General features: G+C 32.8%; 1 protein-coding gene across 2 annotated transcripts in view; it reads left to right on the top strand.

The window, feature by feature from the left end:
- The window catches only part of LOC126740854 (leucine-rich repeat flightless-interacting protein 2), a 106816-nt gene that overhangs the window by 30652 nt on the left and 56399 nt on the right, over positions 1–19765 (top strand). The window contains exon 1 of one of the 2 annotated variants that reach the window (XM_050447019.1): positions 10915–11199. The exons of the other annotated variant lie outside the window; for it this stretch is intronic. Coding sequence (XP_050302976.1) covers positions 10978–11199 — 222 coding nt within the window. The 5' untranslated portion in view covers positions 10915–10977. Of the gene's footprint in view, positions 1–10914; positions 11200–19765 lie in introns of those variants that run through there. 2 annotated transcript variants of the gene reach the window in all.

The following is a 19765-nucleotide window of genomic DNA, read 5'->3' on the forward strand; positions in this document are numbered from 1 at the left end:
TATGCGCTATCTCATCACCAAGTTCAACGATTAAGCCAATTACTCGCAACGAGAAAAACTCCTTGTGACATGAGAGGAAAACATAATACAAGACGTCATGTATTACCTCTGAATATACTTATCAAGATTAAATATCACATAGACTCATTTCCCAAAAAACAAGCACATTAGAGTTCAAAAACTATTTTTTACTTAGATGAAACACTCACAGTAAAGGCAATGCATTCCCTATTTCTTAAAAAGTATCCAGAATTAGGAAATAAGGTAAAATATGAATATTACTTAAAATATTTGAAAGAAAACTTTCAACTTCACTTCGGATGACTCCAAGTTGATGTCTGTTCTATTGGTGAAGAACTAGACACTAAACTCAGAAATCCCAATCTAAATGATAATGCTAAACGAGTGGCAGCCGCTGAGTTAATGGTTCACAAAAGGCGTGCAAAAAAAATTTATAATAAGTTGCAAGACGTTCAAAAATTATGTCAAGATAACCCCCAAGTGGCCGGTTTTACTTTTGACTACATGCAAAATCTACCACTTCCAAATATTCCAGTACAGGCAATTTTTTACTATAGGCAGTTATGGGTATACTTATTTGAGATCCATAATCTAATGGACTCCAGTGGATACTTTTATACCTATCACGAGGGCCAGACTAAAAAGTCGCCAAATGAAGTGTGTACTTTTGTACATGATTATATACAAAACCACATACCAGCAGAGGTTTAAGAATTGCATATTTTTTCAGACGGTTGTCCTGGACAAAACCGAAATAATACTATGGTTCGATTTTTGCTGGCTCTTCAGGAAACTGGAAGTTTTTCAAAAATTTATCACTATTTCCCTATTCGAGGACACTCTTTCCTTCCTTTTGACCGCGATTTTGGTACATTAAAGAGGTTAGTCAAAAAGCACGTCAGGGTTTATCTTCCAGAAGAATACGAAAGCATGATTTTAAGAAGTAGAATCACCAAGCCATTTGAGTTTAAAAGGATCTCGTACCACGATATTATTGACTACAAAAACTGGTGGCCACAGTATTACAAAAAAAGCTGTAAGCCTATCGAAAAGAGAAATAACAATGTATTCAGTGTTTCAAAATATTGTGAATTTACGTTTGATGCTATAACTTCAGGTCATGTAACAGTTTCTGACTTCATTGGCGGTGCATTTTCCTCCAGTTTTAAACTGGTTAAACCAAACGTAACGCCGGAGTTTCCAAATGACAAAGCCTATTCCGAAGCAGTACCTATTAATGACAAAAAAATCCAGGACTTAAAGAAAGTTCTACAATACGTTAGTGGTGAAGATTTAGCATTCTATTACCATATTATTTCATGGAATGTTACTACTTCTGAAACTACTGAATAAAATTTATTGAGTTCACCTTTATTGTACTAACTCTTTTATTATCCCTTATATTTCTTAGAATGCAAAAAAACAAAATAAAATAATAAATAAAAAATAAAATGTTTCGAAAACATCTATTGAGTGGAAGAAGGGTCCAAAATCATTAAATATTTTTGCCAAAAAGACCAGTTTTCAATGTCGTTGTAAATGTTATTTTTCTATAAAACAACTTCGAGTTAATTAATAAACAAGTCACCTGTGAACACTATCACAAAATTCTCCTTCCTAATTGAAATAATTAATTTTTTTTTATTTCCTGGAAAATGTGTATTTTTGCACTTATAGACCCTTCTTCCACTCACCGATTCAATTAAAGATTCATTTGGGAACCAAATGAGAAACTTATTTGATGAAACTCTTTTTAAGGGCTCAAATGTATCTATACATTGAAATTAATAACTTATGTTCATTTTATTCGGCCACTTCCGTCTTCGACCGTAAAATATGAAATCTTGTCGAGGGTTCCCCGAAATCTATTTTAGAATTGTCTCGCGGTGTAATAAAGTGCCCTTATTCGCGGCTGGGGTCCCATTTTTAGATTTCCGTAAATCATTCGCATGCATGTGCCGTGTGTACATACGAGTATATTCTCGTTTCTACCTCTCGGGCCAAGACGACACCGTCTTCGTCTCGTCCAGCAGCAACAGCCGCTGGAGTCACGATCGCGACTTTTCCGTAGAGGTTACTGCACCTTGTGAACTTCTGTGTTTTCTATATCGATTTTGTCTGTCTGCATTTCTAGACGCTATACTACATTAGTCTTAGCCTATATAGAGAAGTGAAAAGTGTCTGAGAAGTTTACGCGTTCGAAAATTGTAAAAAAAAAAATTGGGAGGGTATGGGTATTGGTTTCTGTAGGAGTTAGTTTAACTTATTTAATCTGGAAACGTCTCTGACTGCCATGTGCTTTAACAGTGGTGGATGCAGAATCAATTTTGGTAATTTTGTAAATCAGAATTTTATATTGCGTCGTTTTTGCCTTAGTCTTCGCAACTTTAAGCTTTTTCAAAATTAAATTATTTGCGATTTATTGCTACTACACTCAACAAAAAGCATAAGTAAAATCAACCAAAAAGAGCATATGAAAATGCGTCAAACTACCTTCATAGTTATATTAACCAAATTTTAACGGTTAAAATTGATTTTGTTCTGCTACAATTTTTTTCGTTGATTTTAACATGGTCTTAGCGAATTAACTAAATAATAGTCGTTTAACAAAATTTTTGTTGCAGCAACAATTTGGAAGGTGTATTGACATCTCTTTTCGTACTTTAACAATTTTTTTGTTATATCACTATTATTTTGTTTGTATAAACAAAATATTTGTCCGATATCAATATGTTCATTTAGGCAACAAAAAAAACGAGGTATACTTACGATTATGTTCGTTCTCTACCAATTTTTTTTAGCTGAATGACTATTTATTTTTGTTTGCCGTACTTTTTTTTAGTTAATACAATTAGGTGGTATAGCGATATTTTTTTTAAATATTTATTTAAATTTTTTGGTTTGGCTTTATTAATAGCATTTGTATAATTTTTCATTATTAATGCTTTACTGTGGGATTTCAAATACCTGTTTAAAGGTCAGTCTTTTCATCGGCCGTGAAAATGTATAATGTATACACTGAAACACCCTGGTTAAACTTCAATTTTGACTTTCATTTAAGTTTAACAGAAAAATCAAAACGAAAGGGTTTAATCCTTTAATATGAAGAAATTGGTTCTCATAACATTTGTTTTTTTATTGTACATGCATGACCATTAACGATTATAAAATTAATAATAATTTTTAGCGACAATTTTAGTCAGATATTAATTATTTTGGTTGGGTTTAATAAAACACAAGATTTTTATCCAAAATTTATTTATCCAAAATGTCTTAAAATTAATCCATAAATAACTTAAAATTATTTGGTCAACTTTAAAAATATTTTTAAAATTATCTTTATTTAAAATATACTTAAAGGCAATTTAAAAAAATAAAAAATTTAATTTTTTTTTGCTTTTACACCTTTGATGATTATACCAATTTTGTTTTATATCTGTTACATTATTTTTATAACCAATTATCAATTATAAGCTTTTAATAATATTTTGGTCTTATATATTCAAAACCATTTGGTGATTTATATACGTGAATAGGAGCGTAGTGAAATTCATGAAGCTGTGTTGAAAATATAAAAAAATTGTTGGTTTTATTTAATACTTTATAAGATTGAAAGTGATTGTCGATTTTACTAATTTTATGCTCAACACAAATAAGATAACAATTTTTTTAAATTTTCTTTAATTTCCACAGCTATATGAACAATCTCATACAATTTTAATGACTTTGAAAGTAAAAAAACTAAAAAATTGACTTTATACAGCGTATTTTTATATTTTACTTCCCTAAGAAAAATTAACGATTCTGAGGTTACGATTGCATCGTTAAATAAATCCAAATTTTGTATTCTTTCATAATAGGGCATTTCTTTTAAAGTAGATTTAGTGATATGCTTAGATTTATACTAATTCTGGCTCATCATTTAAGCGGATTTTATTTAATAATCTATCGCAAAATTTAAATGTTAAATATTCATTAATTCATAGCAAGAAACTATAACAATATACGAATACAAAAGTGGAAAATGTATTAACCTAGTTACTGGAAAATTAAGAAAACACTTGTTTGTTGGGCAGCAAATGTAATGATTTTAATATAGGTTTTTTTTTTGTGTGGAGGTTAATGTGGATCCATAAGTATTGCACAAGGAATAAGTGGATATACTTTAAAAATGAAATTGGTAATAATGGAAAAATTACTTACATTTTAAGATTTCGAATAAATTTTCAAAGCCCCAACTTTGCAGAAGGCGTTTTAATATTAAAGTTTCCTCGATTTCTGGTTCAGACTCAGCTTGATAAGTCAGCCCAGAATAGTTTAAACCAATTTCAAGGGGATTAGACAGGCTGGAAATTGAGACCACCTTCGTCTTCGTTGTCTTTAGTTGAATTGAGTAGAGAATTTACAAACTGATTTGTATATCTTACTGAAAAATCATCATCCATCTTTACTACACCAATTGTTTACTCACTCTTATAAAATATAAAAAATAACTTACAAAATGAAGAAAATTAATTCCTATTCCTATTATTTGGCGCGCAATTTTATCAACGTGCAACGCGAGCCGTATTGTGGAAAAAAAATGAAACGGGCCGCAAGCAAAGAATATGTATCGTGTGCTACTTATATTTCCGTGAATACCGAAAAACGTTGTAAATTTACCTGGAATTATCAAGAAACTAATTTTAAAAGATATTCTGGAACGCCTCTTATATTCCTAATTTTTTTTTACCCTGTAGTTTAGCCTTAATATTCCGTGTCGTATCTCGTAAATGGCCCTGTATATGTATAATTCTTAATTCATCCTGTATTAAATTTAATTACATTAAATAATAATATTATACCAAATCTTGAAGGCATAAATTCTTCAAAACATAGTAACTTTTATTGTTTTCATTAGGTTGGGAGAAAAGCAGGCCAAGACTTTTTTGCTAGCTACCATAATAACACCATTTATTTAAATAATTCTATTTGCAATTAATAAAGTTTTGGAAAAATTTAAAAAAAAAAACGTAAATTTTCGCAAAATGCGATATATACCTTTCGATTGTAAACATTTTGAAGAGTATAAGAAAAAAATTACAAAACAGTTTTTCACAGTTTTTTTTTAATCCTTAGATAAAAAAAATTGCCAGTTTTTATAATTTTTGTTTCCATACTGCCGCTAATTAAATTTTTATTTATATTTTAAAATTTTGTTTATAGTTCAACTAATAACTAAAAAAAAATTACCTTAACAGAACATTTAGTAATAATTAAAAAAATTATTCAAAACTAAAAGCCTTCATATAAACAAAAATATTTTTCTTTTTTTTTGTATTTTTTTCTTATGGAATATACAGTGCTTTCATTTCAAAACGATCCACCCTTAATAACTTTCTTAAGCCAACCTCACTTTAATATGTCAAATGGAAACCCCCATCGTGTGATACATCATAGTAAGCAGCGTAAAATTCTCTATTCCACGGTACCAAAAAAAATGAAATCGGTAAATGTGTAAGCAAATAGTTAGCGAAAATGTCTAGAAATAATGAATATTTTATTTACGCCAAACTTTGGTATTTTAAATAAATACTTTTAGTGTGGTACCTACATCATTTTAAAATTCTTACATTTTTTATAATAGATCATCAAAAAAAAATACAAGCAATTTAGAAGTTAAAATGTAAAAGAGTGTCTTCAAATTTTTTGCAAAAATCTTTGCAGTCTTATAACTTTGTATGTGTATTTATTTCACTTATTATTTTTTGCGAAACCTACCTAATAGGTACAAAAAAACACTGCAATACCTTACATTTTTAAGGCGTTTAAAAAGCAGGCGGTTTATTATTGTTAAAACTGTCAGTTTGACGCGTGCAATTTTTCAATTTTAGTTAAAACAGTGAGTTAATAAAATGGTGTATACGCTAGCCGAAAGAATAGAAATAATTTTCCTTTATGGAGCTCAAGATCGGTGTGCTCGCAGAACCGCGAGAGCATTTAATGAAAGGTATCAAGATAAAAACGTGAGCCATAAATACGTATTAGAATTGATACGAAAATTTGAAGAGACGGGAAGAAAAAATATGAAAATAGAGTTGTCGATGAAGCATGCCAAGTTGAAGTACTAGGACAATTTGCTATGGATCCAACTTTGTCTATACCAAAGGCCGCAAAACTAACAAATATTTCCACTGGTTCCGTACATAAAGTTTAAAAAAAAAATAAGTTCTTTCCTTATAAAATTCACATTCTTCATGAACTCGGAAAAGGTGATTTTGATAGGAGAATTCAATTTTGTGAAGTGATGTGCCAGAGAATTGACGACGATCCCCATTTATTGAAGAACATTTGCTTCAGTGACGAATCGACCTTTTTTTTAAATGGCCTGGTGAACAGACATAACTGTAGATACTGGGATAATGAAAATCCGCATGTTTTTCGGGAAGGCCATACCCAGTATCCCCAAAAAATTAATGTTTGGGCAGGAATTTATGGGAATGAAATAATCGGGCCATTTTTTTTGGAAGAAAATTTGACTGGCGAAATTCATTTAAACCTTTTAGAAAATGCAATATACCCTTCCATCATCCAATCTATGGAAAATCAAGTAGATCAACATGGTTCTATATTATTGAATGAAAATAATATACATTTTCAGAGGATGGAGCTCCCGCGCACTACACTTTGGTTCGAGAGTGGCTTGATGAAAATTTTCGAGAAAAGTGGATTGGCAGACGTGGTGCAATCGAATGGCCTGCGCGGTCTCCGGACCTAACCTTACTAGACTTTTTTCTTTGGGGCTACTTAAAAAGCAAAGTTTATAAAACCCCACCTGAGAGTATTGAGAATTTAAAAAATAGAATATTTCAAGAATGCAGAGAAATTAGCGGGCAGACCCTTGCCAATGTTCGTAAGGAGTTTGAAAATAGGCTTTTTTATTGTCTTGCTAACAACGGCGCGCATTTTGAACATTTAATAAAATAAATTTGTTAAACTAATTAAATTGTTTTTCTACCCTACCGATTTGCACTTTAATTGCTTCTTGGTCAATCAATTTTTTTTTTACAAGCATTGATAGCATTATGAATGCCCTTTAAAATAATGTATCACACCATGGGGTAGCCATTTGACATACCAAAGTTTGGCGTAAATAAAATATTCATTATTTCTAGACATTTTCGCTAACTATTTGCTTACACATTTACCGATTTCATTTTTTTTTGTACCGTTGAATAGAGAATTTTACGCTCCTTACTATGATGTATCACACGATGGGGGTTTCCATTTGACATATTAAAGTGAGGTTAGCTGGAGGTGAGGAGGTGATTGACAGAACTTCAGTAAATGCATAATTAAACGTCCCTATGTATATCTAATTTGACGTGTTTTTTTTTTTTAAGAAAGTTATTAAGCGTGGATTGTTTTGAAATGAAAGCACTGTATAAATAATGTAGTATTTAATTTTAAAATTTGAATTTCGCGCCTTTAGATATAACGTCATATGTGTTGACAGTTATTACGTTTTGTTAGGTTGGCAGAAGAGATTGACAAGTAGAGATTATGACGTGACTTGATTATGGTGAGACCTATTAAATTAATTAAGTTATGAGTTGTAATTTGTGTATTTGTTTAACCGAATAAAAGGCCATTCTACAATAAAAAAAATAAAAAATACTTTTATTGTCCTTTATAGGTATTTCCCTAAACGTAACGCTATAAAACTTTAAAAAAATCTGTACTTTAAATTTTGAATTCTGTCCATTGTACAAAACACTGTACGGCGGTTGCCGACCCACAAGGACGCGTGCGATGTCGAAGCGGCGCTTATGAAAATTGATAGTTTACTCAACACAGAGTAAAAAAATTACGTGCATTATAACTTCCATTAAATGCATTTTTTCAACGCAAAAAAATTATGTACAATTTAATCGGAAAAAAATTATTTTAAAATCGATATACGAGGTTTAATATTTAAAAAGCAAAAAAACACCGTTGTTATGGACGAAATTTTTTTAGGGATGATAATATAATATCTATAGATACTTGCTATATATGCCATTTGAAAAAGCCGACGTATTTTAAATAACTATAATTATTGTACTATGATAAAACAAGAGACCAAATTCGACAATTGAAGAGTAAAAAAACGCCGTTGCTAGGGGCGAAAAATGAAGATTTTCTAAGGGATGGTACTACAATGTCTGTACATACTTACTATATATGCCTTTTGAAAAAGCCGACGTATTTTAAAAAACTATAATTGTTTTACTATGATAAAAGATTATTACTATGATGATTTAAATGATAAAAGAAGAGACCAAATTCGGTATTTTCGACAATTGAAGGGTGAAAAAAACACCGTTGCTAAGGGTAAAAAATTAAGATTTTTTTAAGAATACTACTTGGAAAAGTGTTGGTTGCCTTTTTCACGTCAAAAAACTATTTTAATAACATCTCGTCAAACCATTCACCACTAGTAGAGCTCAAGGTATCACAGATAGTTCATTTATTATCGCGTATGAAGTAATAAATCTTAGATGACACACTAGCCTTAGCTAATTTTAGATTTTAGCAAAGAAGTCTGCATTTAGCAAAGAACTGTCAAGAATATTATTAAAATAATCCAGGGTGTGACAATAAAATTGTATCCATAACTCAACTTAAACTTCTTTAGGCGGTAATATTTTTTCGGGAATTTTATTGTCAAACCTCATATGTATAAATGGTATCTCATAAGTCACGGTCCAAACTGAAGAAGGTAATAGAGGAGTAAGGGAAGGTTAATTCTTATAAAAAGTAGATGCGAGTCCGATTAGACATCTTTTTCGAGTAATTTTAGTTCAGGGCTAGCAAAGTCACGAATTCTTTAAATGTTGTTTTCAAAAACCCTCTTGTTTGTACTTTCAGTTAATATCCTAAGTTATAAAGGTATAAAGTAGTATAAAGTTATTATATAGTAGTATAAAGTTATTATAGGATTCCTAACTATCCGGACGTTATTGACTCTCTCAGGAAATAAATCCATCTCGATGTTATATTTTTTTTCAGGAAATCAAGAAATATAATGTTATGATCAAAATATCTATATATTTTGGCCTTATGTTGATGCAAAATTGCATCATAATATTGATGCAATTAAGGCAGTTAAGTGTTGTAAAGTATACAGATATTTTGCTCATAACTTTACATTTCTTGATTACCAAAAAAAATTATAACATCGAGATGGATTGATTTCCTAAGAGAGATTCAATAACGTCCGGATAATTAAGATATTAACTGAAAGTACAAACAAGGATTTTTGAAAATTTTAACCATTTTCTATACAGGTTTGATTGGCAAATGATACCGCAATTTTTTTGATTCAAACGGAGCAAATTAAAGATCTTAAATCTCACTTAATACTGACATAGTGTGTACAAGCTCTTCTACTACAAGACTCTTATCATAAAGTAAAGAAATGCGTACAGGAACAGGAGTTCCAAATACTTTAAATTCGATGTTGTGCACGGGTGATTTTTAAGGTGCACAGGAATATTTAATGGCGAATAGAAAATACACGAATCAGAACTAATGATCCGTTTTCATCCTCAGGTTGGAATAATTATTGGGCTGGTTTACTAAATGAAACAATAATTGCCCCATTTGAGCTACTTGGAAGATTAGATTGGCAAAACTTTGTTGGAGAAAGTCCTTTAAACTTGCACAGAAATATGTGGTTTTAGTTAGATGGCGCTCCACCAGATTTTTCCTGCTAAGTCCAATAATTTAAACAAATACCTTTAAAAAGAAGCTGGATCGAAGGGGATGGCGGAACCTCGTGACCAGCGGGGTCCCCAGATCTGAACCGTCTTAATTTTTTCTTAACTACATGAAATATAGTATACCAATAAACAAGAATGGAGTGAACGAATTCAACACCTGGTCTATCATAATTTTGAAATAATCTGCCAGTATATCTAAGTCACCAGAGAAATTTTATTTGATGTTCCAGGGTATTAAAACTTATACAGGCTTTAAAGATGGTGAAACATTTCGGGCATTTATTGTAAATATTTTTCTTAATTTGTATCTTTAACTTTGTCCTAATTACTGCAAGTCTTAGTCTAGTTCTATCTTCAACATGAATATGTTTATAAACCAAACACTCCTGTGCATATGTTGAACTCAAACAAAATTGTTGTTTACTAATTCTAGCCTTTTAATGTTCTAAGAGAAAACATTAGCAGGGATGTACAACGGAACGGTTTTTCCAAGAAGCTCATCGAAGATAGCGAACGGTGTAGCGAAGAATCTAAGAATTTGCAGAATCCTCTTACTAAAAGATACATCAGGCATATCGCTAGCATTTAAATTGCTTTTGCATTTAAATCTAGGATGCCATATTAAAGACGAAATTTCAGAGGCTGATAGAGAGCAACAACTGTATCTATCAAAGCCTCTGTGAGTGGAGACTCATATACCTGTCCGAAGCCAAGATTCTCCGCATGAAAAAATTTAAAAAAGAGAAAATTTCTAGAAGTAACTAGTCTGCTTTTAAGTTACGTTGAAGGTAGTCCTGTCTAAAATTTCTTGTTAAGATTTTTTATCTGAACTCAAGATAGGGGTATATGCCAATCAATAAAGAAAATGTATTTAAATAAATCTACGAAGAATTACAATGAGGAACGAAAGAATTACAATGAGGAATTAGCCATATATGAATTTTTCTTTCAGAAATACTCTTAAAGTATTCTATGACCTTCAGTTTGGAGCATGGCTGAGATCTCCTATAAATAACCAAAACCAATAACTTCAATTAAAATATTTTATTTATTTATTAAAAAAAATCTTGATACTCCAGGGTATTGTTTATGCAAAACCAAGTTTTATTAAGCAAAAACCATATTTATTTTATAGGATGTGTAATCTCTAAGTAAGTGTGGATTACATCATTGCGGTTTGTTATTTGAATAACACCGAACGAGGCTGTATAAGATGATAATTTTGGGTGTCAGTTTTTGCGGTAAGGCGCCGATAGAAAACTTTCGCGAAATGACTAAGGAAATGCTCGAAATTGACGCAGTCAAGCCGAACTTCATGTGTTTTAACGGAGTGAAACGTAGTCCTTCGTTAGAGGACTGTTTGGAGACTATTAGTGATACGGTGGAAGTAGGTGGGGTTTTGCTTGTGACTGATGTGGCTGCTGCTAGGAAAAATGTGAGTATGCATTGTAAATAATAGTTATAATAGACGTTAGTCAGTAAACCTGATTCTAGCATTCATTGTTACAGAATAAAATGCGATTAAAGTGTAAAATTAATTTTTTGTTGTTGATAAATAGTTTTTATTTGTGTTGATATTTTTTAGGCAGAGACCTTAGAACGAATTAGATATTTACCTTGCGGCTTATAGAAAAAAACCCTTATGAAGTATACAGAGTTTTTTTTTAATAAATTATTTCTGGATTCGCCGATGGTTAATGTTTCTCAATTCTTGGGGATGACACCTGGGCCCCAATTCTTGAAAACCAGGGAGTACAACGGCTAGTAATAGAAAGGGGGCGTGGCTCTATTAAAAACACAAAATCCGTATTATTGAACTTCGCTCTACTGAAAATCGATAAAAAGGTTGCTCCCTAGAGATCACAATTTCTTCTACTGTTTTTTTTTGCGGGGAACGATTTAGGTATCGCATGTAACGCAAGCGCACTAATTTCACTTTGTATGTCATGTGTCATATTGGTAAATTTTGTTTTGTTCTTATTATTTTATGGGGTGGTGGTGTTTATGAATGTATATTATTTATTTTGTTTTTGATTGCGGTTATTTAAAGTAGTTCTTTTTTACCGTATTTCTGCTTTTCTAATTTGCTACCAAGATGAACTTAAACGCAATCTTGGTGTGAGATATTGTTGAGCAAAACCAAGAAGATGCTAATGAATTGGAGAATTTCGAGAAATAATCTTCCACAAAGTGACCCCTTTTTATCATTATCATCACTCAGATAATCACAGTCTTAAAAGATGAAAACTACTAACTTATGTATACGATGTATATATAGTCGATGCACTAGAAGAGACTGAAACTCTGGCAGATAGAAGGAACAGGATGTACTCTTCATTTCTTGACCCATTTGAAACGTATTCAGATGCTCAATTCAATAAATCATACAGGGTGTCCCAGCGAAAACGAAACAGAGCTATTTTCGGTATGAAAAAAAAATGTTTTTTCAAAAATCTCGGACACGTCGATTTTATTTTTGAGGGGACAACTTTTCCTTACCAAGGCACCCTCATACCAGCAACCCCCTTCGAGGGGGTGGAATCACCCCTAAAATCCTAAATGGAAAGAGGGGTCGTATGATACCTTATTTTAAAGGTCTTTTAATTCTGAATATAACTGCCAAATTTGAAGTGGCTAAAATTATTTCTCTGGATAAAACAGCTTGTCAAAATTGCGGAAACAGCGAAAATGAAAAAGGTATTATGGACTCTTCTTTGGATAATATTTTTAAAAGAACAAGGAAATCCTATTTTCGAAGGGGTCACTTATTAATTAAGAGGCCACCTAATACCTGGAATCCTTTACGAGGGGTTGAAAGCACTCCTTAAATCTTAAACAGAAAGAGGGATCGTGTTATACCTTATGTTGAAAGCTTTTTTACTTTAAATTTAAATGGTGACTTCTGAGTGACTGATGGATTTCTTCTGGATATGAAAGCCAAATAAAATTCTGGAAAAAATGCTTTTAATAAATCTTTATGCCTGAAACCCTTTCTTACAATTTTTTTTATTGGATCATTAAAACATGATTAAAAATTTATTAGTATTGTTAATATTATTGTTATTACACCTTATTAGCATATCATAAATAAAAACAAAATACCAAATAAAATGCAAACACAAGTATCTGAAGAATTTATTTAGCTTGCTAAATATCATTGAAACTTTTTTCATAAAGCAGCATTTATTTAAATAGTTTTAAATTATTACCCAGTCTTTTACGTGTTGAAACACTGTTAGCAATGGTTTATTCTACTGCAGAGAGGGTTGAGATGATAAAGTTTTTCTTTCGGCATAACAATTGTGCCAATAGAACGGTACAAGAATTTAATGACCTTCATCCAGAAAAACGAGTCAACAGAAAATACGTTCTAGAAATAGTTGCTAAATTTAGGGAATCTGGCAGTGTCTTAAATAAAAAGCGTGAGGTTCAAAATGCTGTTGTTGTCAATGAAGCAATGCAAATAACTGTCCTAGGTCAACTTCATGCCGAGCCAGGAATAAGTGTCAGAAAATTGGCGATGAGTACAGGAGTAAGCAAAAGTAGTGTTCATAGGATATTAAGCATAATAAATTCCATGCTTACAAAATTCATCTGGTGCAAGAACTGAATGAGGACGATTTTGACAGTGCAATTTTGTGAATCGCTTAGTGATATGATAACTGTTAATCCGCGTCTTATTTACAACATTTGCTTTTCAGATGAATGTACTTTTTTTCTTAATGACAACGTAAATCATCATAACTGCCGCTACTGATCAAATGCAAATCCGGGCCAGTTTCGTGAAGTTCATACCCAGTTCCCTGAGAAGTTAAATGTTTCGGCGGGAATCTTGGGCGGCTCCATTGTTGGTCCGTTTTTTCTGCCCGGAAATTTGAATGGAGAAATGTACAGAGATCTCTTGGAAAATGCCGTATATCCAAGAATAGTAGAAATAATGGAAGGCGGAAATCATTCTGATGATGATCAAGTCGTTTTCCAACAAGACGGAGCGCCTCCACATTATGCTGCTGGTGTGAGGCAATATCTTGATGAGATATTTCCTGATCGTTGGATTGGAAGGAGAGGACCTTTTATGGAATGGCCAGCTAGGTCACCCGATTTAACCCCATTAGATTTTTTTTATGGGGGCATTTAAAAACAAAAGTTTACGCTACCCAATCAGACACCCTAGAAGACTTACGCCAGAGAATTATAAATGAGTGTCAGATGATAACACCTGAAGTTCTACAAAACGTCAGGCATCGTTTTGAGCAAAACCTGTATTCCTGCATGGAAGTAGGCGGGGCACAATTTGAACATTTAATAAATTGACGTAATTTAAATAAACTTGTTTTATTTAAAAGACACAAAAGGAAAAGGGTAGGTATTTCTTATCTCTCCACTTTTACTGGCAGTAAAGATATTTCTTACTATTTTTATATCCACAAGATATCCATCAGTCACTCAGAAGTCACCATTTAAATTCAGAGTAAAAAGGCCTTCAAAATAAGGAATGACACGACCCCTTTTTCTATTTAAGATTTAAGGGGTGCTTTCAACCCCTCGTAAAGGGTTCCAGGTATTAGGGTGGCCTCTTAATTAATAAGTGACCCCTTTGAAATTAGGACTTCCTTATTCTTTTAAAAATATTATCCAAAACAGAGTTCAAAATACCTTTTTCATTTTCGCTGTTTCTACAATTTTGACAAGCTGTCATATCCGGATAAAAAATTTTAGCCACTTCAAATTTGGCAGTTATATTCAGAATTAAAAGACCTTTAACATAAGGTATCACACGACCCCTCTTTCTATTTAAGATTTTAGGGGTGATCCCACCCCCTCGAAGAGGGTTACTGGTATGAGGGTGCCTTGGTAAGGAAAAGTTGTCCCCCTCGAAAATAAAAGCGACGTGTTCGAGATTTTTGTAAAAAAAATTTTTTTTCATACCAAAAATACCTCTGTTTCGTTTTCGCTGGGACACCCTGTATAGATTAAGCAAGCCTATTGTGATGAAATTGATGTGCTCTTTATGTGCTCCAGAGAGTGTGTAATCTGTCTGCTACCTTTATCCACAAGGCTTGTGCAGTTTTTGCTGAAAAATCTTGGGTGAATTTGCCCGATTTTAATTCCGGGTGCTCTTCCATAACTGAAATTAGTTCTTTCTTTTGCTCACTCGACACAAAACCGCAATATTTTTTATTTTTTTTGGATCCATCTTAAAAAAAAGTCAATTCGAAAAACCCAAGAAACGCCATGAATAAAGCTTAAAAATTCCCTGATGTTTTTAAACTAAAATTTTAGGTTAGGTTAAAAAATCTTTATCGTCTTCATCCCGTTTGACATGGCCTCCAATAGCACTCGACTTTGCTACGTTGCCACTACATTTCATGTTCGTATGCGAATGGAATTTCGAATGCTGTTCAAAGAAATGAACTTTTCAATTCGTGTGCGAATTTCGCCGCTCGATTTTGTTCGCATTCGAAGATTCTTGTATGGTTTCAAAAATACGGCCCCAGTGCTCGAAAGGTCCTCGGAGGACGATGTATAGTCTTCTCTCCTCAGGAAGGGAGAATGAGAGGAATGGCACTTTTGAAGAGTTCAGATAGTCCTGGGTAACTCTGTAGTCCTTGATGGTCTGCGGGTGGATCTTTATGCCGTCACGAGTATTGACGACATGGGCATGTTGTACTCCTTTAGGGCGGCGACGTTTTCCTCGAATTTCTCCTTCTTCCTGATTACGATGGGAGGGATCTTGGTTCTGGGAGTTAAAGGAACAGGCTCGGGTCTGGGCTAAGGTGGAGTGCTCCTGAACCCAGCCCTGGAGGTGGAGGGATCCTGGTCGGGTTGCGTGATGGCTGGTGTCTTCCTCGGGACCGTCTTCGGGTCTAAGGTCTTTCACCTCTTCTTCCTGCTGACAACGGGTTGGAACCCGTCGTCCTCGTCCTGGGGGCCTGCTTGAGTCCTTCCTTCCTTTTGGTTTGACGGAGTGGATTGTAGAGATAACTTTAGATCTGGACTCAACGGAGGACGAACTCGGTATATAAAAATAAACAGCCTTAAACGAAAACACTAAGCAGCAAAAAAACCGGCAGCCCATAAAACTAAAAAAACTAGTACTAAAAACAAGCTCCCCCACAACCTGAAATGTCAAAAATACCCTTCTATAATTGGTTGAATATTTGGCAACACGGTTATGCTTTCCCTTGAAATTTGCTCTCTCCTTTTCTGTCGAGAATACAAACTTTACGATGTGACGCGAGGGAGTAGAGATGAGTTAGGGATCGATCCCCAGGGATGCTCTATTAATCGTTTTATTCAATCGCCGTCAAGAATTGTGCCCCTGGAGTTTCTGAAGATATTTTATCTTTGTTTGATCTTGGGTAGTCTGATAATTTGGATGCTCTAGAAAATCGAGTTTTGATCTTGTAACTCTAAAGAATTTGTGAGATTGGTCTGTCACATTATTTATGTAAATGTCTGCGTCGTCGATGGTTATGCGCTAAGATTTCGGCCTGTGTGCGTAGGTTTCTTATACACTGTTCTTCCTACATAGTGTGTCCAGAAAGTCTGGAAAAATATCTTTTACAGATAAACGAATTAAAATATGTTTGAAATTTATCATAGAATCCAAAAATGGATTAATAAATGGGGTGTTCTATTTAAAATAAAAAAGTTAAGAGCTGCTCAGTCTTCTTGACGCACCCTGTATATTTTTCAAAAATCTGAAAACATCCAAAAAAATAAAAGATAATGAGATGTCCGAGCGTTTTTTAACCAGGTAATTCGTTTACCTGTAAAAGGCATTTTTTGTGATGCAACTTTAGGTCTGGTTATCGACTGATAATGATGTCCAAGAAAGGAAGACTATTGTTCTGTTTAATTTTAATTGTTACCGGATATTGGATGAATATAATTCAGATAGCTGAGAAAATGCTGAAGAGTATCCTGTTCATGTAGTACCAAAGTATCATCAACGTGATACTTTGGTATTCAGATTCAAAAAATAAGGTGGATTTAAGTCCATTTCCCTAAGACTTTTTTTAATGAAAAGTCAATCAATGGTTGGAATTTTATTTATAACAATCCAGAAAAATCTCTGAATTGAAAAATTGACCGACGTTTTATTTATCGTCTTTATCAAGGCAAATTCTTAAGATTTGTAGTCGATTTTCTTTCCCGGGGGTTCTTTCGCCGTGCTTTGCGCTCCACAGTCAATATTTTTGTTTAATTTTAATTTAATTTTTTTTATAAATGAACTAGTGTTTATGGAATAAGAATATGTTTTTAGTGTTTAGAAGGGTGGCATCACACAGATACGCCAACATTAGTGACTTCTAAGAGTTGTTCGTGTCTGTGTATCGGTTTTATAATCGTGATGTCTTCCTAATTTGCCTCATGGCCAGCTCTTTAGTTGCTTACTATACTTATGCATATATGGACAATTATTTTTTATGTTTATTTAGATTTGATTTGAGACCTACATACAAACTTGCATATAAATAAAACTTATAGGATATTAAAAAAAAACTGCTTCTTTACCACTACAGAACAAAAGCGACATCACACGAATAAAGTGATGTCGTGTTACGTTGTTTGAAATATCACAGCATAAAGAAAAAGAAAAAAACTACATAAGTAGGTGTATTATTTGCAAACAGAACCCACATAGAACGACGACTTGTCGTCTTATAAATTTAAAAATGTATATCACCCACCCTAGGTCTTTAGAAAATTTATGGCTATCAAATTACTCCCAGATTCTTCATAATGAATCGGTGTTTATTGCGTGAAAAAAATGTGTTTTGTTAAATTTAATAGAAGATTAGAAATCAAAAGTGTACAAGTAGCGATTTAGAAGTGGTACTGTGTCTGTGTACATTGGATTATACTAAAATTTCGCTTTATTTTACTAAAAAACTACTGCAATATAGGTTATTCTGCAAGCGCAATCCCGTTGTAGCGCGCCTCATTTTTATTTTTTTTATGTTATTATTTTATTTTATTTATTTTGATTTATCCTTAGGTAATTTTAAGAAGAAAAGTTCAAATAAAGCTAGGTCCTAAACTCCTTAACTTGTGAGCTACGGAGTGTTATAAGTTGTCACTCTTAGAAACAAATTTAGGAGACCCTATATGAAATTTTTTTAAACTATTAAATATTAAAATATCGCTAGACTTCTAGAATTAGTTAGTTAAATTAGAGTTCTTATACTCTAATGGTAATATAATGTATACCGGGTGTCTAAATAAGAAAGGACGCCGGCTGTATCTCGGAAACTATTCATCGCACAGCGCTGAAAAAAAAAATTCTTAAGAAAAGTGGCCAAAAAAATGGCTGGAAAATATTTACAAGTTCCTAAGACTATCACAAGAGGGCGTAACTGCACAGTAATTTCAAAAAATTCAAATTTCGTCTAAAATAGCCAGTATTAGGTACCATTTTGAAAACATCAGAATAATCTTCATTAATTTTGCCTTAATTTGGCTAAAGAATTTTCTTCATATCTCCAATGAGAAGGGTGGGGGAAGATCATAAATAATGCAACTTTTTAATCGCCCTGTAGTCAGATTCTTTATTAAAAGTAATTCAAGTGGGTACTCGTTTAAAATGAAATTCAAAGGGCTTTCAAAATATGCATCTGTCAATGTCACTTTGTTTTCAATGAAGTCGTCAGAGGGCGTTGTTTAACAGAGACTGGGTTTTTAGAGATTTTCTCTAAAAAGTTAAATGCAATGATATGATTTTTTCACTGCGGTTTCGAAGACTTAAAACATACTAACAAACCAGTGAAAACCGCGTTTCGATATCTCCATTTGTTTTCGAGTAATTTTAAAATAACCTATTTTTCAAATTTTAAATATTATTAGCAATATTAGGGCGGTCTTTGTGACAAAATATTATCAAAAATTACTGAAAATTATTTGAAAGCTCATAATCATATTTCCACTTGAAAATATAATTGGCAATCGAGAATCTCCGAATATGATTTATTAGAGCATTATTTATTAATTCTATTTGAATATTACTATTATATCAAGAGGCCTATGGAAATATAAACAGAAACAAAGGATTGGAAGATGTCATTTAAAGTTACCTAAATTGACAGTTGTCAGTTTTAAGTTATTTCTTATGTGTAAGTGTTTTTTTACTAAAAATTAATAAGATTAAAAATGAAAATTCCAAATGAAGTAGCCTATAATATGCTAGCAGTTTATTTCGAATGCAATCATAACTTAACGGTTGCCTCTCGAATATATGCTATGCGGTATCCAGAATAGAGACATTATACGAAAAGGACATTTGCAAGATTAGCTACTCGGTTGCGAGAAAATGGCAGTATCCATTTACCTCTTAACAGAAGACGTCGCTCTGGACGATCTGAAGAAAATATTGTTAATGTGCTTGCTTATATTGGATTATACCATCACATAGGAATAAGGCAAATTTCATTGGATTTGGGCATTACGAAATCAACTGTGCATAACATTTTAAGAGACCACAGGTTTGTTAAAAAGTTGATAATTAAATTTGACTATTACTAGAATCGAATATTAAAAAATATATATTATTTTTATTTTTTACCTAATTTGAATGTTATTTTAGGTTGCATCCATATCATACGGTGCTGCATCATGAATTAACAGGAACCGATTTTGATAGACGATTTGATTATTGTAACTGGTTTAGCAATATGATGGAAGAAGATCCCCAGTTTGTCTCAAACATTCTATGGACAGACAAGGGAACTTTCACCACTGTTGGTAGTGTAAATTTACACAATATGCACTATCCCACAAATCCCCACTGGATGAGAGAAGTGCAGTATCAGGGTCGGTGGTCTGTTAATGTCTGGTGTGGGATAATAGGGAGAAGAATTATTGGTCCATACATTTTTGAAGAGGTCCTCAATGGACACACCTATTTAGATTTTTTACAAGATCACTTGCCTGTACTGCTTGAAGACATCCCAATTCAAACCCGTACAAGTCCCGCGCATTTTGCGATAAATGTGAGAAAT

Source organism: Anthonomus grandis, chromosome 10 (assembly GCF_022605725.1).
Source record: "Anthonomus grandis grandis chromosome 10, icAntGran1.3, whole genome shotgun sequence".
Classification (NCBI taxonomy): Eukaryota; Metazoa; Arthropoda; class Insecta; order Coleoptera; family Curculionidae; genus Anthonomus; species Anthonomus grandis.